The sequence below is a fragment of the Dasypus novemcinctus genome, chromosome 6 (assembly GCF_030445035.2).
Source record: "Dasypus novemcinctus isolate mDasNov1 chromosome 6, mDasNov1.1.hap2, whole genome shotgun sequence".
NCBI lineage: Eukaryota > Metazoa > Chordata > Mammalia > Cingulata > Dasypodidae > Dasypus > Dasypus novemcinctus.
The window spans coordinates 113,701,188-113,727,322 of NC_080678.1; the positions used below are offsets into that span (position 1 = coordinate 113,701,188).

Here is a 26,135-nt window from a genome sequence, read left to right on the forward strand (position 1 = left end):
AGATATTAAAAAAGGGGGGGAAATCCAATTAGAAAGAGGGTTGCATGAAGAGACATTTCACCGAAGAATATTTACAGCTGGCAATAATCACATGAAAAGATGTTCAACACCATCAGCTATCAGGGAACTGCAAATTAAAACCACAATGATATATTACTACACACCTATCAGAATGGCTAAAATTTAAAAATAGTGACAATATCAAATGCTGGTGAGGATATGGAGAAACTGGATCACTAATATATTGCTGGTGGAAATGTAAAATAGTGCAGCCACTCTGGAAAAGTATGGTAATTTCTCAAAAAATACACATGCACTACCCTACCATGCAGCAACTGCACTCTTGGGCATGCATCTCAGAGAAATGAAGACTTATGTTCACACAAAAATCTCTAACCATGTTATACCAGCTTTATTCATCATAGACAAAAAATGGAAATAGCCCAGATGTCCTTCGGCGGGTGAATAGCCAATAAACTGCAGTACACCCATACCATGGCATATTACTCAGCAGTAAGAAGGAACAAATTATTGATATACATAAAAACTTGGATGAATCTCCAGGGAATTATGCTGAGTGAAAAAAGCCACTTTTAAAAAGTTACATGCTGTATGTTCCCATTCATACAGCATTTTTAAAGTGACAACATTTAGAAATGAAGCACACATTCCTGGCTGCCAGGAGTTAGGGATGGATGAGGGGCACAAGAGGGAGGTGGGTGATCATTATAAAAGGACAGCACACAAAATCCTTGTGGTAATGGAATAGTTCTTTATCCTGACTATGGTGGTGGATACACAAACCTACATGTGATAAAGCTGTACAGGACTAAATACACACACACATAAATGAGAATAGTAAAATTAGGAAAATGTGAACATGATCAGTGCATTGCATCAATGCCATTATCCTGTTTGTGATACTGTGCTATAGTTTTGCAAGAAGTTATCTTTGGAAAAATTAGGTAAAGGGTACATGGGATTACTATGATTTCTTACAAATGCAGTTTACAATCTAAAATAATCTTATCAAAAATTTCCATTAAAACAAAAAAATACATAGATATTAAGTATGGGAAACCTTATACATTTCATGATTCAAAAGGAACCATAAAAGATTCCTTTCCACAGTATGTCTATAGCAGAATACCTTCAACAAAAATGCATCATATCTGAAACAGGTATTCTAAGATAATACTTTAAGATCAAAGTTTTAATTCCCAAATTAAACCCAAATCCCAAACTAACATAGTTTCCTTCAGATAAGATAAGAGAATATTTATGGCCAAAGGTTATCTCACATTCACTACATTCATAAAATTTTTCTACTATATCTGTTTCCTGATATGTAGGAAGGTTTGGCTTCTTGCAAAATGCACCAGTATACTGATTAGTTTTATAGGCTTTCTTTCCTATATGTGTCTGTTGATGCTCAGTGAAATCTGGCTTCTTGCAGAATATCTCCCAGTTTTCATTAGAGTCAAATGTACTCTCTCCTTTATAAGTTCTCTGAGTGTGAGTGGAGAGTGACTTTCTGCTGAAACTCTTCTCACTCACGTTACACTCAACGTATTTCTCCCCCACCAGAACTCTACGGTGATTAATTAGAGCTGACTTTTCCCCAACAGACCTCCTCCCACAGTCATTAAATTCACAGCGACTCTCCCTTATGCAAGGTCTGTGGTGGACAAGAAGGGTCAAATTATTAGAAAAGGTTTTTGCATATTTATTATACTCACAGGGCTTCTCCCATGAGCATGCTCTTTTATGGGTATGAGGGCTGCCTCCTCATGGAAGGCTTTCCTGCATTCATTATATTCAGAAGACTGCTTCCAAGTCTGAATATTGTGATGCTGAAACAGGTCCTCGTTTCCACGATGGCTTTTCCAATTCCATCATATGCAAAAGGTTCCTCTCTGGAATGAGGATTCTCATGCTTGGTACAGAGGTGCAATTTCCCATGTGTATTAAACTCCTCTGGTTTATTTACAAAAGAGTTTCTATTACTAATAATTAATTCTGAAATATAATTCAAACTCATTCCATATGGGTCACATTTACCAGATATTCTTGATGAAGCAGGGTTTGTGTCCAGATAAAATGTTTTTCCTAATGTACTACTCCTTGCCTGAGACAATGTTTTGCTGTTGATGAACTCGACTTCCTGCAGATGCTGGTCTTGGTTTTCCTGGCTCTTCTCCACCAGGTCATCAACTATGAAGAAATCTAGAATGAGAATAATTTATCATAGTTTATAAATGTTAACACAGGAAAAGGAAATGTATACTCAAATGTCTTATTATAACCCAGCCTTTGGTTGTGAAAGTGATCCCAAAGGCATCATCCTTCTTGGCTCCCGTATGTGTGGAAAAAAACAAATAACTTGCAGTAGGGGAAAATTACAGGGCCTCCAGCAATAAAACACAATAATCTGACCTTTTGCCAATGTAACTTAAAAAAATGGATAGAGAATTTGAAATAAACATAAACAACAATAAAACAAATGTTTGACTAACTGCTTGGTCCTGGAATGGGGAACCTCACAGAAAACAGAATCAGCCCAACAAGTCAAAAAATAGTAAGTAGAAGCACAAGGAAAATAGTAGATAATAATGTAAGGGGAGATCTCAAAGCAACAATTAGATGGAGATCTAGATGGGGACCTCATCCCCTCTTATCTATTTTACATACAACCACCAAATTAAATTTCAAAAATAACTAATACACACATTCAAAGGAAAATTCTACTATGTGGGCTACATATGCATTCCAGCTGCAATTCACAAAAAGCACTAATGACCAATGTAAGTACACATTCAGGCTGTTCTTACAACAGGGTCAGATGCATACCTTGAGTCATCTAGTATATCATCTAAAACTCAGTCTGAGGATCACTTATACAACCAATTAAGTCATCATCATTAGAGTGTAGGGTACTTCTCTTTGCATTTGTCTTCTGATTTGTGTAATAATTGTCAAAAGTCTTCCTCTTGTCAATTTTCTGCTCTTTGACATTAAGGGCAGAAAATGAAAAATTCTGAATTCTCAACTGTGTTCAATGAAATCTCAAAAAGAAAGAAAAACTATAAAGATGTTGTCTCCAGGCTTCTCTTTTTTTATAATTTTTTTGAGGAGGTACTGGGGAGTGAACCCAGGGCCACATGCATGCAAAGCAGATGCTCAGTCACTGAGCTACACCTGCTCTGCTCCAGGCTTCTTTTATACCTTCATCATAGCCGTCACAATATTTTAGGAAATTCAATAAGAAAGCGGAAGGATGATTTAATAATGATAATTTACTTCCCTATTGTAAATATTATAATTTTTTTAGGTATCGGCAGGGGATTGAACCCAGGACCTCGCTTGTGGGAAGAAGCCAGTACTCAACTACTGAGCTACATCAGCTCCTGCATTATCTTTCTAAGGAAATTCATCATTCTTCTATTTTCTTAGCATTTCAGTCTATTTTCACATTGTTGGACATAATTAATGAGTGGTGTTTAAATAGCTGCTAAGGTGATAAAATAGCAAACTGTTTCAAATTTAGGAAAAATAAGATCAACTACAATCTTACAATGTTTCTTAGATTATAAATGGGACCAAGTGGCTCATATGGTAATTGCAAGATAGGTTTTATTCAATTAAAAAACCATAAGTAAATTTCCTTTGTTCATTCAAATTAAATTTTTATGAATTATAAAAAAATATAAAAGTCAAGAAACCACAATCATTACACAGAATTGCTCAAAAAAAAAAAAAAACCTCAAAAACTAAAATTGGTCACACTGGAGCCCTGGTGGTATGGCTCTCAAACACCATGCAGCTAGATTTTTAAAAGTCCAATCTGACAATATCTTTTAATAAGAGAGTTTAGACCCTTTCAGTATACTGTAATTACTAAAATATCTGGATTTGGTTTCCTGTTTCATTTACAGTTTCCATGTGTTCATCCCATTGTTCATTTCCATTGTTTCATTATCTTTTTTTAGTCTGATCCAATATACGTGGTGATTTCCTTTCTTTTCCATTTTCTTCTCTTTAAAACTTTTAAAGCAGTCTTGCTGCTCCTGTGGGGTGAACTGTGTCCCCGAGCCCCACATCTGTCAAAACTAAGTCGGGCCACTCGGGAGCCCGAGGCCGGAGCTGTGATCCCACCCACTGCCAGGCAGGCCAGGCCAGGCCAGGCGCGGGTCAGTGAGGCACCTCCATCAGGCCAGGCGCGGGTCAGCGAGGCACCGCCATCAGGCCAGGCGCGGGTCAGCGAGGCACCTCCATCAGCCAGGTCTGCAAGGAATTCAACAAGAAGACAAACGACACCGCAGAAGGCATTCCTCTGCCACTAAGATTTCTGCAAAGCCTGACAGGACATTTGAAATCAAGGCTGGACAACCCACTGTTTCCTGCCTTCTGGAATTGAGAAGGGGCCCGGCAGAAAGAGAAAGGTGGCAGGCCTGGTGACCTTGAAGCACAGGAATGAGGTTGCCCACATCAAAGCTCAGGACAATGCCCTTCCCTGCAGACATGCCCTTGTCCTCGGTTGTCCACTCCCTCATCGACTCTGCCTATTCCCTGGGCTTTCCTGTGGTGAAGGAACTGGCAGCTTTCCAGAAGAAGTGAGCCATATTTCTGGCTGCTAGAAAGAGGCAGATTTAGCAACCTGGGCAGAAGCAGCCCAGAAATGACCTCTACCCCCCACATTCCAGGGCTTTTAAATTATACATTTGTACACATATGGCTGAACCAAGGGATCAACCCTATACAAAGACCATTGTCACCCAGAAAAATAAAATGAAAGTTTAAAGTTGTGGGAGCAAGCAGGTGCAGCTCAATGGTTTGAGCACTAGTTTCCCAAGTACAAGGTCCTGGGTTCGACCTCTCTAAAAATCAATCAATCAATCAATCAAGTTTTAAAGCTGTACATGTTACAAACTTGTATCATTTTCCAATTAAATTTTATCATTCCTATTTAACAATAAAATTTCTTCTAAACAATTAGAGGATGTTAGAACACGATTCTGATTGGCTTATATGCTACCATTTTTCAACATTTTATGTTTATTTGTGTCCTTTCTATACTGAACAGAATATTACTACCATTTTATATGACAATATTTGATTAGATAACCTATATATTTGCTTATTTCCTCCCAAAACTGCTGCTTCCCATTTCCCCCATCTCAGTCAAAAGTATCACCATGTATCCAGTGTCTCAGGATAAAACCTCTCAGATTATCCTTGATTATTCTTTTTCATATACCCATAACCCAATCTAACAGCAAATCCTATTTGGCTACAACTTCACAATATATCAAGAGTTCAATCATATCACCTAACTTTCACAATTTCCCAACTAATACAATCCACAATCATCCTTCCCATTGACTCTGGCTAACTGATCTCCCTGGTTTTACTCTTACCCTCTTTCCCCAACCCTCTGCCAGCATTTCCACTGCCCAATAGCTAGAGATTTATATCAATCAGAGCATGTGCTCGCTTGCTCAAAACCTTCCAAAGACTTTACCTCATTAGGATAAAATTACTGAATTCACAATGGCCAGTAAGACCAAGCATAACCGAGCCCCAACTACTACTGATATCATCTCTTACACGCTCCCCAGACACACTCACTTCAATATACAGCCTTGTTCATTGCTATTCTACACTCTGATCTCAGCTTGGTGGCAGGGGGTATACCATCTAGCCAGAATATTCAGAACCCACTGGCTCACTTCACCCAAATTTGTGTTAATCATCACAGTGACCTCTAAGAGGCCTTTTCCTAATTGCACTTTCATAAACAACACACCACATTACATTATCTTCTACCATTAGAATGCAGGCTTCACAACAGCAGAGTCATGATATTGTCAGCAGCTATCTCCCTAGCACACAGATATAGCTGGCAGGCGTTAGGTATTAAATACTTGTTGAATGAATACATTAACAGTTAAAACAGGACAACTGACTGATACACCAATGTACATAGCCAAAAGGTGGAAGCAACCCAAGTGTCCATCAAAAAGTAAATGGATAGACAAAAGGAGTATACACTGTGTGTAGTATATACACACTGTGGAATATCACTCAGCCATAAAAAAGGAGTGGAATTCTGAGACATGTGACAACATGGATGAACCTCAAAGACATCATGTTGAGTGAAATAAGACAGACACAAGAGGACAAGTATTGTATGCATCCACATCTATGAAATACCTAGAATAAGTAAATACAGAGAGACAGAAGACAGATTAGAAGTTACCAGTGCTGGGGAATTGGGGTAAATTGGGAGTTACTGCTTAATGCGTACAGAGTTTCTATTTGGGGTGATGAAAAAGTTCTGGTAATAGATGGTGGTGCTCAAAGAACAATATTGTAAAAATAATTAACATCACTGATTCGTACACATGAAAGTGGTTAAAATGGGAAATTTTTTGAGGTATATATGTTACAACAATTTTTTAAAGGCAAATAAAATGGATACAGAAAGAATAAAAAAATACCTGTAATGAGATAAGCAAGGACTGGATTTTTGGAAGGGAAAAAAAGAGCATTTAGCTATTATCTGCAAATGTGATACATGCATCTGAGGCAGGCAGGCCAATTATTCTCAGTCACCTCCAAAGTTCTGGTAATTCTAAGAAAAGGTTCCTGAAAATTCAGAGATGCCAGTGTCTGAATGAACTCCCTGGTTGTGGCTCCCTGTGTACTCGCTAACTCACCTGGGAGGCTCTGGCTTTGGCTCTCTTCCTCTAACCATGGCTCCTCTCCTTGCTCCAACTTGAAGATCACTTCTGCTTTGGTTACACAATACCCTGTGGATGGGAAATGACAGTGTTTGGGCCAGGTGGCCTGAAGTTCAGGATTTTTAAAAGAGGACAGGGCATGCCCCAAGAAGATAGAAGCTTAACAAAAATAGGCCCACTTGAACATTTCACTGGAGAGAAGAACACAAAGTTTTTATAGTGTCCAAAAGGAATCAATCAGTTTCTGACTCCTGAATTTCAAGCTTATAAATCATTATCTCTACAAAGAAACCATGTATATATCTGCAACTAAAAAAGGAAACAAATGTTATTGGGAGTTAGATAAAACACAACCTCTACCCACTGAAAGGAGGTGGCTGTAGTTCTCCAGCATCATGTCCCTGTACAGGGTCCTGTGAGCAGGGTCCAGGTGCTGCCACTCCTCCTGGGTGGAGCCCACGGTCATGTCCCTGAATGACAGTGACCCCTGGAACAGCACATTCATATTCAATGTAAACTGACTGAACCTGGATTACATACAACATATGTTTGGTAATTAACACTTGTCACGTTAACTGTTCATAGATGAAGAGAAACTGCGACATAGGATGCCTACTACAAATATTATATGTTGTGGAAAATGAGAAATCGCTCCCCACAACATATAACATAGTATAAGGATTCTTCCAGGGCACTAATTTTATTTACACATTTTCACACTAGGTCCTGTCATCATGCCACAAGCTGTCCCAATTCCTAAAAATATAAAGATGATTAAGAAAATAATCTGGTCAGAGGCATAAATATCAGCAATAATTATTACAGTAGAATGCTAAAAATATCTGAAAGGTGGACAAATAATTGCAAAGGAAGAAGAAAAGTTCTATTTTGAACTATCAGACTGAGCTCCATTGAGAAAAAAAGCTTTGAGTCTTGACCCATAAATCTTGTGTTCCTTATAAATATGGACTGACTACATCAACAAGGGCTTGGAGGCATAAAAATACTTGATAAATTAATGGAACTAAAAATAGCACAAGATGATAGGAGAATAGGGTTTCAGATGTATTAAGATAAAGCCTCACAGAACTTCAGGAGAGATGGCAGGGAGTAGAATTCCAGGGCTCAGTCCTTCTACCAAAACAACTATTAAAGAGGCAGAAACTGTCTGAAACAAGAATTTTGAAATCCCAGAGACCAAAAGAACTATGTACAGCATCCAGGGAAGAGTGGGAGGACGAGGCTAAAAAATTACAGTAAAGAACTGTAAATCACCCTCTCCACTCACAGCATCTATCAGTGCGCACTCCCCATTCTCACTGCAGGCCGCCATGGGGTCCAGCCCCTGGCTATACGGTGTTGACAGAAAGAGACATAAAAATCCTCCTCACCAAGAAGAGGGCTGGGCACGGCTGATCAATGGATCATGGCCTGTGATTAGCAATTTGGATTGATCACTGGGTCCTGGCCTTGAGGGCAGCTATTATTTCAACCCAGCCCAGGACAAAGGTGGTGGCAGCCACTGTTCAACTCCCATTACAGCCTCCCCCAAACCCAAAGACTGCAGCAGGCATTGTTTCAACCCTCCCCAGACAGAGGAGATTTAAACATGGAGCACCTCCTCAGGGGCTGCAGGAGACAATTAGCTGATGGGCTATATTTGCTGGGCAGGCCGGAAATGTTCAGCTTTGGGGACATCGGAGAAGCTCTTAGCATCCTTCCTTATCCCCTCTATAGGGCATGCGGAGGCAGCCTGCACCCGTTCTGTGGATCCCTGACCCTGTTTTGGTTAGTAAAGACCGACTTGGGAAAGTCCTCTGTGGGGTGACCCTCCTACCAGAATTTGCTCCAGGCAAAAGTAGCATGAGACAATGAAACAATGTAGGAAACTACAAAGGCAGAAAGTCTGGGACAAAGTCCTGCCAACTTGAAATATCCAGGAAAGGGAAGTATGTCCCCTCTCGGACAACCAAACTCCTATAAACAGGTAAACTCCAAAACAACTAACAAGCAAGAGCCCAAAACAGAACAGAGACCCAGAACAACAGGAAAAACAATGCATGCTGCTTTTGCCTTGGCTAGATGCCTGCCTTACAAGAGGGCTGAAGTTCAAAACATATGTCTGATCACCATTTGGTTACGAAAGCAAGAAACAGACATCCAAGGGAGTAAATTTCAAATTTAACATTTAAAATATTAAAATGTACCATGGGAAAAAAGAGTACAAGAAAAAGAAACAGGAAATGATGGCCCATCAAAAGGATGAGGACAAAAATCCAAAAAACATCAACAAAGAAAATAAGAATGTGGACATATTGAACAAAGCCTTTAAAAAAAATTCAAAAATACTCAAGGATGGGAAGCAGTTGTGGCTCAACTGACAGAGTGTCTGCCTACCATATGGAGGGTCTAGGGTTTAATACCCAGGGCCTCCAGACCTGTGTGGTGAGCTTGCCCATGCGTAGTGCTGCTGCATGCAAGAAGTGCCGTTCACACAGGAGTGTCCTCCACATAGAGGTGCCCCACGTGCAAGGAGTGTGCCCTGCAAGGACAGCTGCCCCACGTGAAAAAAGCACAGCCCACCCAGGAGTGGTGCCGCACACGGAGTGCTGATACAGCAAGATGATGCAACAAAGAAAGCGACACAGTTTCCTCGTGCCAAGTGACAAGAATGCAAGTGGACACAGAAGAACACACAGCAAAATGGACACAGAGAGCAGACAATGGGGAGAAGGGGAGAGAAATAAATAAAATAAATATTTAAACAAATAAAAAAATAAAAATACTCAAGGAAATAAAGGAAAGTACAGAGAAAGAACTAAAGGATATCAAGAAAACCATGAATGAACAATATGAGAGTCTAAGCAGAGAGATAGAAATTTTGAAAAGGAACCAAACAAAATTACTCAGGTTGAAGAACTCAATAACTAAAATAAAAAATGCCCAGGATTTCTGGCAGAAGAAAGAATCACTGAACTTGAAGACAAGTCACCTGAAATGAGTCAGTTGAGGAATAGAAAGAAAAAAGAAATATTAAGTGTGGGACACCATCCAGCATATCAATATACACATTATGGGGGTCCCAGAAGGGAAAGAAGGAGAGAAAGTGGCAGAAGGGATATTCAATGAAATAATGACAGAGAACTTCCCAAACTTAACAAAAGATATGAATATGCACATCCATTAGTATAACGTGCTAAAATGCAAATGCAAAAAAAGTTATGATAAATCTATGGTTTTGGACATAAAATGTGCAAAGATATAAGTGGTAACAAGTACAAAAAATTGGGGGGATGACAAAGGGGAATAGGAAAAATATATATGCATGCTATTGAAGTTAAGTTGGTATCAAACCAAACATGATTATTGTACCTTTAAGATGTTCAATTTTAACCCTATGGTAAGCAAAAGGAAAACAGATGAAAATTTATCTAGATAGAAAGAAGGCACTCAATATGGTACAAGAGAAGAAAGATAATAAATATAAAAGTAGGCTTTAATGGAACTGGGGGGAAATGGTAGAAGACTTACAAAGGCCAAATAGCAATATGGGAGAAAAAAGTCCTGTATTATCAATAGTGACTTTAAATGTAAATGGATAAAACTCTCCAGTCAAAAGGCAGAAATTGGCAGAATGAATAAAGAAGGATGACTCAACTGTAAGCTATCTGCAAGACACTCACCAAAAAGTCAAAGATGCAAGTAGGTTGAGGGTGAAAGGATGAAAAAATATATACCACGCAAGTAGTGACCAAAGTGAGCTAGGGTGGCTATACAACTACCAGATGAAGTAAACTTTAAGTCAAAAACAGTTATGAGGTGCGAAGCAGATGTGGTTCAAGAGACTGAGCTCCCATCTAAATACAAGGGAGGTCATAGGTTCAGTTCCTGAGGACTCCTGGAGAAGGCGAGCTGGCATGATGGGCAGGCAAGGTGAGCTGATGCAACAAAGAGACACAAAGAGGAAAGACAATGAAAGATACAACATACCAGGGAGCTGAGGTGGCTCAAGTGATTGAGCACTTCTCTCCCACATGGGAGGTCCCAGGTTTGGTTCCCAGTGCCTCCTAGTGGAAACGAGCAGACACAGAGAGCAGGCAGTGAGCACAAACAATGGGGGTGGTGGTGATGAATAAATAAATAGATCTTTAAAAAAAGTTATAAGGGATTACAATGGTCATTACATACTTATAAAGATCTTGGACAATTCAACAGGAAGATGTAACAATTATAAATATATATGAACCAAACAGCAGAGCCCCAAAATATGTGAACTAAATACTGACAGATTTGAAGGAAGAAATTGACAGTTCTACATTAATAGTAGGAGATTTAACATACCACTCTCAATAATGAATAGAACATACAGTCAGAAGATCTATAAGTACTGAACTTGGAATGATATATTAAAACAACTAGACCTAACAGACATATATAGAACACTTCACCCAATAAAAACAGAATATACATATTTCAAGCACACATGGGTCATTCTCCCATGGATAGCCTCTATGTTGGGTCAAAAGTCTCAGTAAATTCAAAAATATTGAAATCATTCAATGTATGCGCTCTGAACACAATGGACTAAAACTAGAAATCAATAACAGAGGGAGAAATGGAAATTTCAAGTATGTGGAAACTAAACAACATACTCTTAAACAATCAATGGGTTAAAGAGAAAATCAAAAGCAAAATTTGGATATCTCTTGAAGTGAATGAAAATGAAAATGTAACATACTCAAACTGACAGGATCCAGCAAAGGCAGTGCTGAGAGGGAAATTTATAGCTTTAAATCCTTACATTAAAAAACACTTCAAATTAGAAACCCAACCTCAAAATTAGAAGAGCTAGAAAAGGAAGAGTACACCAAACCCAAAGTGAATAGAAGGAAGGAAATAAAGATAGGGGGAATAAATGAAATAGAAAACAAAAATACAAAGGAAACAATAAAACCAAAAGTTGGCGCTTTGAAAAGATCAATAAAGCTGATCTTTAGCTAGACAAAGAAAAAAATGAGAAAGGATATGTATAACAAAAATCAGAAATGAAAAGGGGAACAACACTACTGACCCCTGCCGAAATTAAAAGGATAATATGAACAACTGTATGCCAATAAATTAGATAATATAAATGAAATGGACAAATTCGTAGAAACACACAAACTACCTACATTAACTCAAGAAAAAATAGAACATCTCAGCAAACCAATAACTAGTAAAGAGATTGAATCAGTCATCAAAAACCTCCCAACAAAGAAAAACCCAAGGTATTTTCATTTTCATTACAATAATAATAATAATAAACAAACCAAAAAATCACACAAACGAAAAGAAAAGCTCAGGACCAGATAGCCTCACAGGGAATTCTACCAAACATTCCAAGAAGATAACTTCAATTCTGCTCAAACTCTTACCATTAAACCAAAGCTGAATAAAGATACAAGAAAACTACAGACTAATATCTCTTGTGAATGTAGATGCAAAAATCCTCAACAAAATACTAGGAGACCAAATCCAATAGCATACTGAAGGAATTATATGCCAATGGCAAGTGGGATTTATCCCTGATATGCAAGGTTGGCTCAACATAAGAAAATCAATTAATGTAATATACCACATTAACAGAATGAAGGAAAATAACCACATGATCATATCAATTGATGCAGAAAAAACAACTGACAAAAGCAGTACCACTTCTTGATTTTAAAAAAATTTATATCACTAGGAATAAAAGAAAACAACCTCAACATGATAAAAGGCAAATATGAAAAACCCACAGCTAACATCTTAATGGTGAAAGACTGAAACCTTTCCCTCTAAGATCAGAAATAAGACAAGAATGCCCACTGCCTCCATTGTTATTCTACATTGTACTGAAAGTTCTTGCCAGCACAATTAGGTAGGAAATAGAAATAAAAGGCATCCAATTTGGAAGGGAAGAAGTAAAACTTTCCCTATTTGCAGATGGTATGATCCTATATACAGAAAATCCTGAAAAATCCACAACAAAGCTCTCAGACCTAATAAATGACTTCAGCAAAGTGGCAAGGTACAAGATCAACATCCAAAAATAACAATAGTGTTTCTATACACAGGCAATTAATAATCAGAAGAAGAAATCAAGAAAAATATTCCATTTATGATAACAATCAAATGTTTAGGAATAAATCTGACCAAGGATGCAAAGGACTTGTACACAGAAAACTACAAAACATTACTGAAAGAAATTAAAGACATAAATAAATGGAAAGATAGTCCATAATCATGGATTAGAAGACAAAACATTACTAAGATGTCCATACTCGGAAGCAGATGCGGCTCAAGTGATTGAGCTCCCAAATACCACATGGGAGGTCCTGGGTTTGGTTCCTGGGGCCTCCTGGAGAAGGTGAGTTGGTGTGATGGGCAAGCACAGAGAGCTGATACAAGATAACACAACAAAGAGATACAAACAGGAAAGTCGATGAGAGTCACAACAAACCTGGGAGCTGCAGTGGCTCAAGCAATTGAGCACTTCTCTCCCACATGGGAGATCCCAGGTTCAGTTCCCGATGCCTCCAAAAGAGAAGACCAGCAGACACAGAGAGCAGACAGCAAGTGCCAATGAGGGGGGTGCGAATAAATAAATAAAATACATCTTTAAGAATGAAAATAAAATTTACAAAAAGATGTCAATACTACTCAAAGCAATTTATAGATTCAATGTAGTCCCAGATAAAATTCCAACAACCTTCTTTGCAGATATGGAAAAGGCAATCATCAAATTCATATGGAAGGGTAAGGGGCCCCAAATAGCTAAAAGCATCTTGAAAAAGAATGAAGTCAGACTACTCACACTTCCCAATCTTGAAACTTGTTATAAAGCCACAGTAACCAGTACAACATGGTCTTGGCACAAAGTCAGACATATAGACCACTGGAATAGAATTCAACGAGGTGGCAAAAATCACTCATTTGGGAAACAACAGTATCTTCAACAAAGGGTGCTGGGAAAACTGAATCTCCATTTGCAAAAAAAGGGAGCAGGACCACCACCTCATACAATATGCAAAAATCAACTCAAAATGGATCAAAAACTTAATACAGGAACTAGAACTATCAAACTTTTAGAAGAAAATGTTGGGAAGCATCTTCAGGACCTTGTGCAGAAAATGGTTTCTTAGATTTCATACCAAAGCACAAGCAACAAAGAAAAAATAGGTAAATGGGACCTTATCAAAATTAAAATTTTTCTTACTCAAAGTACTTTATCATGAAAGTAAAACAACCTACACAATAGGAGAAAATATTTGGAAACCATATATCTGATATAAAGGATTAGTATCCAGAATATATAAACCTTCAGCTTAACAACAAAAAGACAACCCAATTTTAAAATGGGTAAAGGCTTGAATAGACAGCTCTCCAAAGAAGATATACAAATGGCAAGAAAGTGCATGAAAATATGCTGAACATTATTAGCCATCAAGGAAAGGCAAATCAAAACCATAATGAGATAACATTTCACACCCACTAGAATGGCTGCTACTAATAAAATGGACAATAACAAACGTTGGAGAGGATGCAGGGAAATAGGAACAGTCATTCATTGCTAGTGGCAATGTAAAATGGTAGCACCACTGTGGGGGACAGATTGGCAGTTCCTCAGAAAAGTAAGTATAGAACTACTATATGACTCAGTAATCCCACTTCTAGATATATACCTAAAAGAACTGAAAGGAGGGATTCGAACCAATGTTCATAGAACCATTATTCACAATTGCCAAAAGATGGAGGCAGCCCAGATGTCCATCAACTGATGAATGAAAAAATAAAGTGTGGTATATACATACAATGGAATATTATTCAGTCATAAAAAGGAATGAAGTCCTGATACATATGACAACATGAACCTAGAAGATATCACTTTGAGTGAAATAAAGCAGAAACAAAGGGACAAATATTGTATGATCTGACTCAAAACAATAAAGCAAACTCAAAGAATCAGAATCTAGAATATAGGTTACCAGGGGATGGGATTGGGATAGAGAATGGGAAGTTAAGGCTTAAAATGTACAGGGTTCCTATTTGGAATGATGGAAACATTTTGGTAATGGATGGTAATGATGGTAACACAACATTGTAAATGCAAATAGCACTCAAATATATATCTGAATATGATTAAAAGGGAAATGTTAGATTGTATATATGACAATAGAATTAAAAAATTTTTAATCCATGTGACTACACTACACAAATAGGAAACCTAAATTAAACCATGGACTTTAATTAACAGAATTATAAAAATGTGCTATCATCAATTGTAACAAATGTTGCATACCAATGCAAGGTGTTGGTGGTGCGGTGGTATATGGGAATCCTTTTCTAATGCTTTTATGCGCCATTGTTCGTTAAACCCACAATTTCTCTAATAAAGAAAAAAATAAAAAGCCTCACAGACATAATCAGGAACAAGATTATAAGTAATTGGGGACTTATCCCACAGTTTAGATGTTCCATAATGTTTGATCATTTACCCCTTAACTAAAATTTGAGCACTCACCCAGCACAGTTATTTATACATTGATATATATGTGAAATCTCATTCATATTTTTGTAAAATACAGATACCCGTGTATAAATATGCTAGTATTTCCTTCATACATTCAGTGGATTTTCTTGGGCACTCCTTGAGGTAGTGTTCTCTAAGGGTCCCCAGGTCAACAAAATTAGCATCACCTGGGAACTTGTTAGAAAACCACGTTCTCAGGTCTTGCCACAGACCTACTGGGGCAGCCAGCTTCCAAGATGGCCTCCAAAGATTCTGGCCTCCTAGAATTCATGCCTTGGTGCAATCTCCTCCCACATTAAATAGGGATGAATTTTTAAACCAATAGGATGTTGCTAAAGCTGCCAATACAAAATTACCAGAAATGGGTTGACTTTTATAAAGGAAATTAATTTGAGGTAAAAGCTTACAGTTCTGAGACAGTGAAAAGTCCAATTCAAGGCACCATCAGAGATGCTTTCTCACCAAAGGCTGGCTGCCAGCAGATCCTGGAGGGTCTGCCAATCTCCCTCTACTTTCTCCTCAAGCTCAGCTGTGGGCAATCTGGCTTCTCTCCCTAGGCATAGCTCCTGGAGCCTCTTGGGGCTTCTCTATCTTTCTGCAGCTGTAGGTGAACCTGGAGTCCTTTCCTTCACATGGCAGGGTCAAAATGGCAGAGCACCCTTTCTCTGTGTCTTTTCTGTGTGTTCTCAGTTTATATAAGACCCAGCAAGAGGGCAGAGACCCAACCTGGGTCATGCCTCACTGACATATACTCTAATCAAAAACCTGAAAGCAATCTAATCAAGCGCTCTAATCAAAGGCCCCTTAACTGAATTTGATGCAATCAAAGGACCCCACACTCACAGGAATGGATTATTTAAGAACATAATCTTTTCTAGGATTCACAAAATTCAAACCATCACAACAGAGTGTGATTTCTGAGGCCAGGTCAGAAAAGACATTGTTCCCTTTCACTTAGTTCCCTCCTGTTTGCTTTCTCTATGAAAAGCCAGCTGCCATGCCATGAGGTCACTCAATCACCACAGCAAGGTCCACATGATGAGGAACAGAGGCCTCCTGTCAAAGGCCAGCACTAACTTGCCAGTGATGCAAGTCAGTCATCTTAGCAGTGCATCCTTCAAACCAGTCAAACTACAAAATGGCTGCAGCCCCAGCTGACCACGAGACCACAACCAGAACCACCCTGCTAGGCCACCTGTAAATACCAGGCCCACAAAAATGGTATGAGATGCATTATTTTTCTGCAAACCTACAACTACTCTAATAAAAAATATAAATTAAAAAAAAAACTACATGAGATAATAAATATTTGTTGTTTTAATCCACTAATTTCTTGGGTAATTTTTTTACACAGCATTAAATAACTAATATACAGGAAGTGGACATGGCCCAGTAGATAGGGCGCCCATCTACCACATGGAGGTCCACGGTTCAAACCCCGGGCCACCTTGACCCGTGTGGAGCTGGCCCATGCACAGTGCTGATACACGCAAGGAGTGCCGTGCCACGCAGGGGTGCCCCTGTGTAGGGGAGCCTCACACACAAGGAGTGCACCCCGTAAGGAGAGCTGCCCAGCACGAAAGAAAGTGCAGCCTGCCCGAGAATGGTGCCGCACACATGGAGGTCTGACACAACAAGATGACACAACAAAAGGAAACACAGATTCCTGGTGCCACTGATAAGGATAGAAGCAGTCACAGAAGAACACACAGTGAATGGACACAAAGAGCAGACAACTGGGAGGGGGAGAGAAAGAAAAATAAATCTTAAAATTAATTAATTAATAATACAGCTACATAATCCATTATTCTGGGAATAGGGCCTAGCAATGAGTGTTTTAACAAGCCCTCCAGGTGATTCAGATAGACACTAAAGTTTGAAAACTAGACCCAGAGATGGGGTTGAAAAACTTCCATAAAGAGCCATACAGTAAGTTATATCTTAAAAGCCATATAGTTCTTGTCAAAATTAATTAGCTCTGTCATTACAACATGAAAGCAGCCACAGACAACACATAAACACGGGGGTTTTTCTGTGTGCCAATAAAACTTTATTTACAAAAACAAGTGGCACTAAATTACAGTATGCCAGAAGTGGGATGGCTGTCACAGTGACGGCTGTGGCACACTGTGGCCTTTAAGATGGCAGCGGGCCTGCAGGAGGAGGACCACTTTAGGTTGCCATGCAGGCATGTGGAGCAGGACAGTATCACTGTACTCACATGAACCTCACTGAGACGGCGATCGGGGCACCAGAGACCTACCAGGGCCACAAAAATTTAATTCCTTTTTCACCTTCGATTCAGTTCCAAGGGCTCCAAGGACTCGTCAAAATTCCTAACAAGCAATCTCCCCAAAGAAGTACATAACTTTAGCTTTTATTTGTCAAATGTGGGTAAAGATAACCCTCAAGGCAGTTTCAACTGCATCCAGCAAACATTCTCCAGCTCTGGAGCCTCCCAGCTCAAATGTATGGGATTTAAACAAGATTTAAAAAATTTAATTTGTGCAACAAACAACTGGTATCAGATGACACAAGAAAGAATGATCCAGGCAGAGAAGAAATCCCACAACCATAGCACAGAAGTTATCAAACCATATATGGTTATCAAGCCATATACGTAGGAAAAAGAGTGCAAATTCAGAAAGCAGCTCAAGATGTTTCAGATGCAGTACCTAAGAGAAAAAGGTCAACTCCCATGAACCCTACAAATACAATTCAAAAGACACACAGCAGCAGCAGTGCTTCTCAGCAGCCATAAAGGGACAAAGTGATTCATTTACTGGCACTGAAGGCCTACAAGAAACCTGAGCTGCTTGCTCCACTGCAGAAAGATGGCATCAATTAAAAAGACAAGAACTTCCTCAGAGCAATTCTGAAATAGGTAGCCAATCTGAATCCTAATGTCCTCTCATATACCTTAAAAGATTATGTTTTAAAGAGCCTCAAAGAGGGAAGCGGACTTGGCCCAGTGGTTAGGGCGTCTGTTTACCATATGGGAGGTCCGCGGTTCAAACCCTGGGCCACCTTGACCCGTGTGGAGCTCGACCACGCACAGCGCTGATGCATGCAAGGAGTGCCCTGCCACACTGGGTTGTCCCCTATGTAGGGGAGCCCCACACACAAGGAGTGCGCCCCATAAGGAGAGCCGCCCACCATGAAAAGAAAGTGCAGCCTGCCCAGGAATGGCACCACATACATGGAGAGCTCACACAACAAATGATGCAACAAAAAAAGAAACACACATTACTGTGCCGCTGACAATAGAAGCAGACAAAGAAGACACAGCAAATAGACACAGAGAACAGACAACCGGGGTGGGAGGGGGGAGGAGAGAGAAATAAATGAAGAAATAAATCTTTAAAAAAAAAATATATATATATATATATATAAGAGGTTCCCATATATCCCACACCACACCACACCACACTCCTCCCACATTAACAACCTCTTTCATCATTGTGGCACATTCATTGCATTTGGTGAATACATTTTGGAGTACTGCTGCATCACATGGGTATTAGTTTACATTGTAGTTTACATTCTCCCCAGTCTATTCAGTTGGTTATGGCAGGATATATAATGTCCAGCTTCTGTCCCTACAATATCATTTAGGACAACTCCAAGTCTCGAAAATGCCCCCACATCACATCTCTTCTTCCCTCTCCCTGCCCTCAGCACCTACTAAGGCCATTTTCTCCACATACATCAATGATAAAATTTCATTGCTAGAGTTACAACAGCTCTATAATAGAATACCAGTAAGTCCACTCTAATCAATATTTTATTCCTCCATCCTGTGGACCCTGGGATAGTAATGTCCACTTCACCTTGAAATCTAGAGGGGGCTTAGATCCCACATGGCTGATGGATGTGATTCTCCTGCTTGCAGTTGTAGGCACTCTCAGTTCCCTGTTGTGGGGGTTGACCATATTCACCTCCCTGTTAGTTGGCCTGGGTAAGTCCAATGAACCAGAGAGTAGGAGTTACAACTCTGCTCAGGCTCAGGACCCAGCTGGCACATGCCCAGTCCAGAGCTTCAAGTTCCTGAGTATACACCAACCCCAGTACCAACCACAGGTTCAGTAAAAGTGACAGAAGAGGCATGTGTAGAAAGGTCACATCTGAGTCCAACTCTATCACACTCAGGAACACAAATTACAAAGTAGGGCCCACTGACAAGGCACTGAACTCCAGGGCCATCTGCCATGACCATAGAGCCTGTGTGTCTCCATAGCTCTCAGGAGCAACAGTACCTGGGATTCTATCTAATTGTATCTACTTTGGCTCTCTCTGGGATTCTGCTGAGACGTGCATAAGCACGACCCCTCTGATGACCTCCCAACTCTTTTTTGAAGACTCTTAGCCATATAATCTCATTTGTCTTTATCAATATTCCCCTTTTATTCAAGGTCTTTTTCTAATTGCATCATTAGCTAGTGATTGGTAGTAATCCCTTGGTACCAGGGAGGCTCATCCCCGAGAGTCAAGTCCCATGCTGGGGGTAAGATAATGCATTTACACGCTAAGTTTGGCTTAGAGAGTGGCCACATTTGAGCAACATGGAAGCTCTCAGGAGGTAACTCTTAGGCACTCTGCAGCTCTAGGCCTAGTCAAAACTTCAGGCATGCAGGCTCATAAGCATAGTCATCAGTATCAAGGGCTCATCTTTGGACCATCCTTCTTCACTGGTCATTGCCCTTGCACTTGGGGGATTGTTGCTGTTCCATGTATATAGGGTATATAAAAATGTTCAGATATTCGTTGGGTATTTTCATACTAGTTAGAGTTACAAACGACAACTGAGGTAGTGCTGAGTTATTAGACTATGAATTCTAACTCCAATTCCCCTAGCACTCAGAAGGCCAGAAGACTCAAGACTACCTTCTGATAGTTTTAGTCAAAATGGTAGTTATCCATTTATAAACCCCCTCATCATGACTCTTCTACCTTCCACTTACTTGTTAAGTTTATTTCTCTAAGACTTAAAGCCTTCCAATTGCTCCTATGCTGGTTGAGCCTTGAAATCCTACAAGTTATGTGGCCAACTCCTACTCTCCTGTTCTTAGGGCCTTTCCTGGACATCTAACAAAATGACAGTGATTGACCAGTCCCAGCCCCAAAACAAGGGATATCTCCAACTGCAAGCAAAACGATTTCATTCCTCTGCCCCATAATATCTATATCCTTTCTCAGCCTGAAGCAGTCAGAGGGCACCATCATCCCAAATGCCTCAAGACTGAGGAACGAACAAAAATAAGGTGGTGGGGGGAGTGTAACTGCTAACTAAAGTAGATTTATTGTTATTGTGGTTATCTTATTTTAACTGAGTAATTGTAACAATTTATATAAAAATAAATTTTTAAATTAAAAAAACAGTAGTATCTACTAAGAGAAAGAAACTAGACAACAGGTACTACATATTGTTTGACTCCATCTATGGAAAATAGAAATAGAAATAAATTGAAAAACAGAAACAGAATAGCAGATGTGTATGCCAGGGGAAGCATAGAACGATTGAGAGGTAATTTTTAAGGGGTAGAGCTTTTTTCCTTTTTTTTTTTTTTCATTATTATTATTATTATTGGAATGATGAAAATTCTCCAATAATGACTGAAATGATAAATGCGCAACTACATGATTACACCAAATACCAATAATTATACACTTTGGATGAACTGTATGCTTTATCGGTACGTACCAATAAAACTGATTTGTTTGGAAAAAAATAAAGAAATGACACTGAGACTGTTGAGGGAACTTGCCAAGTTAAATAACTCCAGTCACGTTCCAATGAAGGAGTTAAAGAGAGCTGTGCTGCCTCAAAAGAGTCTTCCTCAACACCGGCACTCCCAGATTATTTGATAAAATATATTGTTATTGTCTCCTATGAGCAATGCCAGAATTACAGGGATGACTTCAATGCCAAGTATTATGAGTACAGGGCCTTGCAGACCAGGATGGAGACTGTCGCTAGATTTATCAGACTTGGTGCAAAATGAAAGTACCTTTCTCTGAGCTCAAAAAAGCATCAGAATGTTCATGAAGTTTTACAAGAGTATCAGAAGATCAAGCAGTCTAGTCCTAATTACCAGGAAGAAAAATACAGATGAATTTTCATAATAAGCTGGCTCATATTAAAAGACTAATAGGCAAATTTGACCAACAGCAAGCAGAGTCACGGCACTAGAACTCTGCTGGGGCCAGAAGATGAGAATAAAGTTAAGTTTATTTAATTAAAATTCCAAATGAGTTGCATGAAGATTCCAAAAGGATGAAATTTCACCTGTTGAAAGTTTCAGTATTAGTAAACTTGAGTTCCCTTTTTTTTTTCCACTTTACTTCACTTCCCTGTATTTTTGAAGCTTTCTCTGGTGCTGTTTTTCCCCTAAAGACTTGTGTTTATGTCAATAAGAAATCTTTTATTTTAGGCAGATAGGGGAGATACAGTATCTATACGTCAAGTCATTTTTTTTCATCAAAAACTTATGTTTGTCACTAGGAATTTTTTTGTAACATATTGGGAACCCAATTCTCACACTTCAATGTTGTGTGCATAAAAAATAATAATAATAATATCCAAAGTCAAATGCTTCAGGATAAACATAAACCGATTTTCTGACCCTTCTTAATGTGAACTCTTTGCCATAAGTTGTAGAATGATTAGAATTGCGCACAAAATACAAAAAACTAAGTATATATGTACGTACGTAGATATACATACACATATGTATATACAGGCTTACTTGATCTAGAACAGTAAATCTGCCTGCAAGTTAACTCCTCATTGCAATGGTTGCCTTAAGGTGTTTACTAGTTGAGTACATAGTGTGGTTAAACATAAGCTACACCGCTTCCCACTTGATTAGAGCAACAGGAAGCACACCTACCAGAGTCTGAAGCGTGTGCTTGAACTGTGTGTGTACAGGTTATGTGGATGTGAGCAAGCATCAGAAAAAAAGCTGCAACTCCTAGAAGACCAAATGCTAAGGTTAAATAACTGACAGATGCTACTACAAGGGCTTTTTTCTGTCAAATTGTTACTTTATTGCAGAAGACAATGCATTTCCATTTCAACAGTTTGTCAGCTTTAATAATGTTAGGTAAAATCATTATGTTATTAAAATGAAAGAGGCCTACAGTTTGGGAACAAAAGTATAAAATTAAACATGCAGGTACCTACTTACATACTGCTATAATGTTTTGTTGGTTTTCCTTAGGAGGTACCAGAAAATGAGCCCTGGACCTCCCATGTGGGAAGCAGGCTCAATTGCTTGCACCACATCCACTTCTACAAAGTATTTTTTGAAGACACATATGCAAAGAGGTTATTACCTACATGTAATATATATCTGAGGTTTTTTTTTGGTTTGTTTGTTTGTTTTATCCTGGGCACCAGGATTATTAAAAAGCAGATATAGTTAAACATATCATACTGTGATTCATCAAAACAGCACACATTTTCATTTCATGGGGCATATATGTGACTTAAATTATCACTTGTTTCATCATGTGGGAACATAAATTATGTGGTTAAAAATATAAGGACTTTGAAGTAATGTTAATTCAAGTTGTACTGTCATTTAGTATTGTCTTTCCAAAGTGCTGCCAGTTGTAAAGGCAAGCATTATGTTTACAAATCTGTTTTGAAATGTTTGTCAAATTTGGGGCAGTATCTTTAATAAAGATGTTTGTCTCCAGCATCCAAAAACAATAACTTTTTAAAAAGTGACAGAGGAGTGGGCATTGCTCAGTGGATGAGTGCCTGCTTTCCATATAAAAGGTCACAGGTTCAATTCCTAGTACCTCCTTAAATAAATAAATAAAACTAGCTTCTTTCTTTCAAGTAGCAACTTCCTTAATAATAATTTTTAAAAATTTATTTTTGCATCTTGGGATGTACATGTTCCTAGAAGGAAAGCTAGAGTATAAAACAAGGGACTGAAACCACAGTGAACTCAGGTGTGTGGTTAGTAATACAAATACAAGGAAGTTTGTTCAGAGAAAGCCTGGTGAGGCTGCCCCAGGGAGCAAAGGGAGTGAGAGTGCTGGCTCCCCACCGGTGCTCTGGAGGCAGAGCTCAGGTGTGCCGGTCGAGAGCAAGCCTCACCACTGCCTGCCTGCAGCCCAACGCTCTTGAAAGGACAGCGAGACTACAGTGAACCAGCTCCCTGGGGGCACTACAGGACCCCTGAGCAATAAGCCACAGCTCCGGCCACTGGTTTCATCGCTTCTTCTGTAGCTGTCATTTTGTTTGGCTCAAACTTTCTAGCACCATAAAAATGTGATAATGGCAATGGAATGTTTCTTCAGTGGGTTCTTTGTGCTGCCATATGGTTGATTGCCTTAGATGGTCAATTTCTGATATTACCTAGCCCTAAATTTTGGCCTTTTGCAAAGCTTGGCAGCTGCATTTGGGCAACAGAGAACAGAGCTGTTGTCCCAATTATCAAAACCACTGGTTTACAGAGCAGATGTGGCTCAAGTAGTTGAGCACCTGCTTCCCACACAAGAGGTCCCGGGTTTGGTTTCCGGTGCCTCCTAAAAAAAAAAAAAACAAACAATAAGCAAAATAAATGAAAAAACCAACTCAGGGTTACCAACATGACTCAGCAGTTACGAAGTTCTGGGTTCAGTCCCCAGCCCTGGTACCTCAAAAAAAAAATTAGTTTAAGCCTTGGAATCTTAATCTAAGGATCATGTAATGGATTAACTGGCTGGGCAAGCTCAAGGCTTGGCTGGTTTGGAATGGCTGCACAAGAATATCAAAACCCCTGCTAATTACATTGGAGCTGGGCTATCAGTAGGAAATGCTTTCATATTTTTGTTTGTCAAAAGTGAAATACCAAGTAACAGACATACCACAGATACCACACGTTAATCACAGAACATGCAATCAACCAACTCAAGATAACTGGTATGAATATTACTGGGTGGATAAACTTCCTACAGTGGGAAACAGATGTGGCTCAACTGATAGAGCATCTGCTTACCATATAAGAGGTCCAGGGTTCAGTACCCAGGGCTTCCTGGCCCTATGGTGAGCTGGCCCAAGTGCAGTGCTGCCACACACAATGAGTACCGTGCCACGCAGGGGTGTCCCCCATGTAGTGGAGCCCCACTAACAAGGACTGCGCCCCACAAGGAGAGCCACCCTGCATGAAAGAAGTACAACCTGCCCAGGAGTGGCACCACACATATGCAGAGCCGACACAGCAAGATGAAGCAACAAAAAGAGACACAGATTCCCGATGCTGCCTGACAAGAATGCAAGCGGACACAGAATAATACACAGCGAGTGGACACAGAGCAGACAACAGGGGAAGAAGGGGGGAGAAATAAATAGGTTCTAAAAAAAACCTTCTACAGTGCTACACCACACAGTGGGCTGTAGTCTCACAGTGATAGCTGGAATACTCTGGATCCACATTTGCCAGTCATTTATATCAAGGACCACAGTAGACAAAATGGTGGTAAATATGTAGGGGCAAGTCAATACGATTTTGACTATGTCTTCGTACGCTTCAGTGGCATCTTTCTCACAAGTACAGTCTACTTTTTGGCTTACTACATAGCCATGAAAAATAGTCCTAAACTATATTCTGAAGCAATCTTAGGAGGATTCCTTTGAGGAATCCTCTGGGCAATAGCTACCTGCTGTTAGCTAATCGCTAACTAATCACTCTCTTAAGTGTGTGGTCAGTTTTCCAATCATCATTGCTGATCCAGGATTCATAACTCCAGTGTGGGATATCTTCCTGTTTAAGGAAATACAGAGTCTAAAATACTACCTGTTAATGATATTTATATTTTGTATCATCTTGATGGGAGGATTAGGCCCTGCTCTTTCTAAGATCTAACAATCAAAAGACCAGCAGATGGCAGCAGTGGTTAAAAGGCCATCTCTGCCAGTACAGCAACAATGTTCCTTAAAGAGTTCATTTTCAAATTATAAATGGACCTCAATCATTCTTTTTTCACAATATATATTTATGTATTCCCTTCCTGTCCCCCTCCCCCCCACCCTGCTTTTGCTGTCTGTATCCATTCACTGTGTGGTAGTCTGTATCTTTTTGTTTTTTAAGATGTATTTTTATTTCTCTCCCCTTCTGGCTCCCTACCCCCCCCCCCCCCCACAGTTGTCTGCACTCATGTCCATTTGCGGTGCATTCTTCTGTGTCCAGTTGCATTCTCGACGGCACTGGGAATCTGTGTCTCATTTTGTTGCATCATCTTGCTGTGTCAGCTCTCTGTGTGTGCAGCACCACACTTCTGGGCAGGCTGCGCTTTTTTTCGTGCCGGACAGGCTCTCCTTGCAGGGCACACTCCCTGTGTTTGGGTTTCCCCTATGTGCGGGACACTCCCACATGAGATGGCACACCTTGTGCGGCAGTACTGCACTTGGGTCAGCTCACCACACAGGCCAGGAGGCCCTGGGTTCGAACCCTGGACCTCCTATATGGTAGGTGGACACTCTTATCAGTTGAGCCACATCTGCTTCTATTTCTTTTTTTGGTCTTCTCATTTTTTTTTCTCTTCTAGGATTCACCAGGATTCAATTCTGGGACCTCTGATGTGAGAGGTTCCCTGTTAGCTGCGCCACCTCATTTCCTGGTTTCTGGCTCACCGCACTGGCACTCAGCTTGCCATGCAGGAACTGGCTTGCCATGTGGGCACTGGCTTACTATGTGGGTGCTGGCTTGCCACGGAGGCACACTTTCTCTTCTTCTTTTTCACCAGGAGGCCCCAGGGATCTAACCATATGGTAGGCAGAAGCCCTATCACTTGAACCACATCTGCTTCCCTCAACCATTCTTCAAGTGTGTAAATGATTGTTCCCC

At 39.8% G+C, this 26,135-nt stretch overlaps 1 protein-coding gene and 2 pseudogenes across 1 annotated transcript in view; 2 read left to right on the top strand and 1 right to left on the bottom strand.

Annotated features, from left to right (window-relative positions):
* Positions 1–389: 389 nt before the first annotated feature.
* LOC131278798 (putative zinc finger protein 487) overlaps positions 390–26,135 on the bottom strand; it is a 56,102-nt gene continuing 30,356 nt past the window's right edge. Inside the window, 4 exon segments of the mRNA XM_058299260.1 lie at positions 390–1,778; positions 1,781–1,876; positions 1,879–2,226; positions 6,720–6,812. Of these exon segments, the coding sequence (XP_058155243.1) occupies positions 1,153–1,778; positions 1,781–1,876; positions 1,879–2,226; positions 6,720–6,812 (1,163 nt within the window). The 3' untranslated portion in view covers positions 390–1,152.
* LOC139439188 (RNA polymerase II elongation factor ELL2 pseudogene) lies at positions 17,142–20,383 on the top strand (annotated as a pseudogene).
* Positions 24,651–25,154, top strand: LOC139439189 (transmembrane protein 144 pseudogene; annotated as a pseudogene).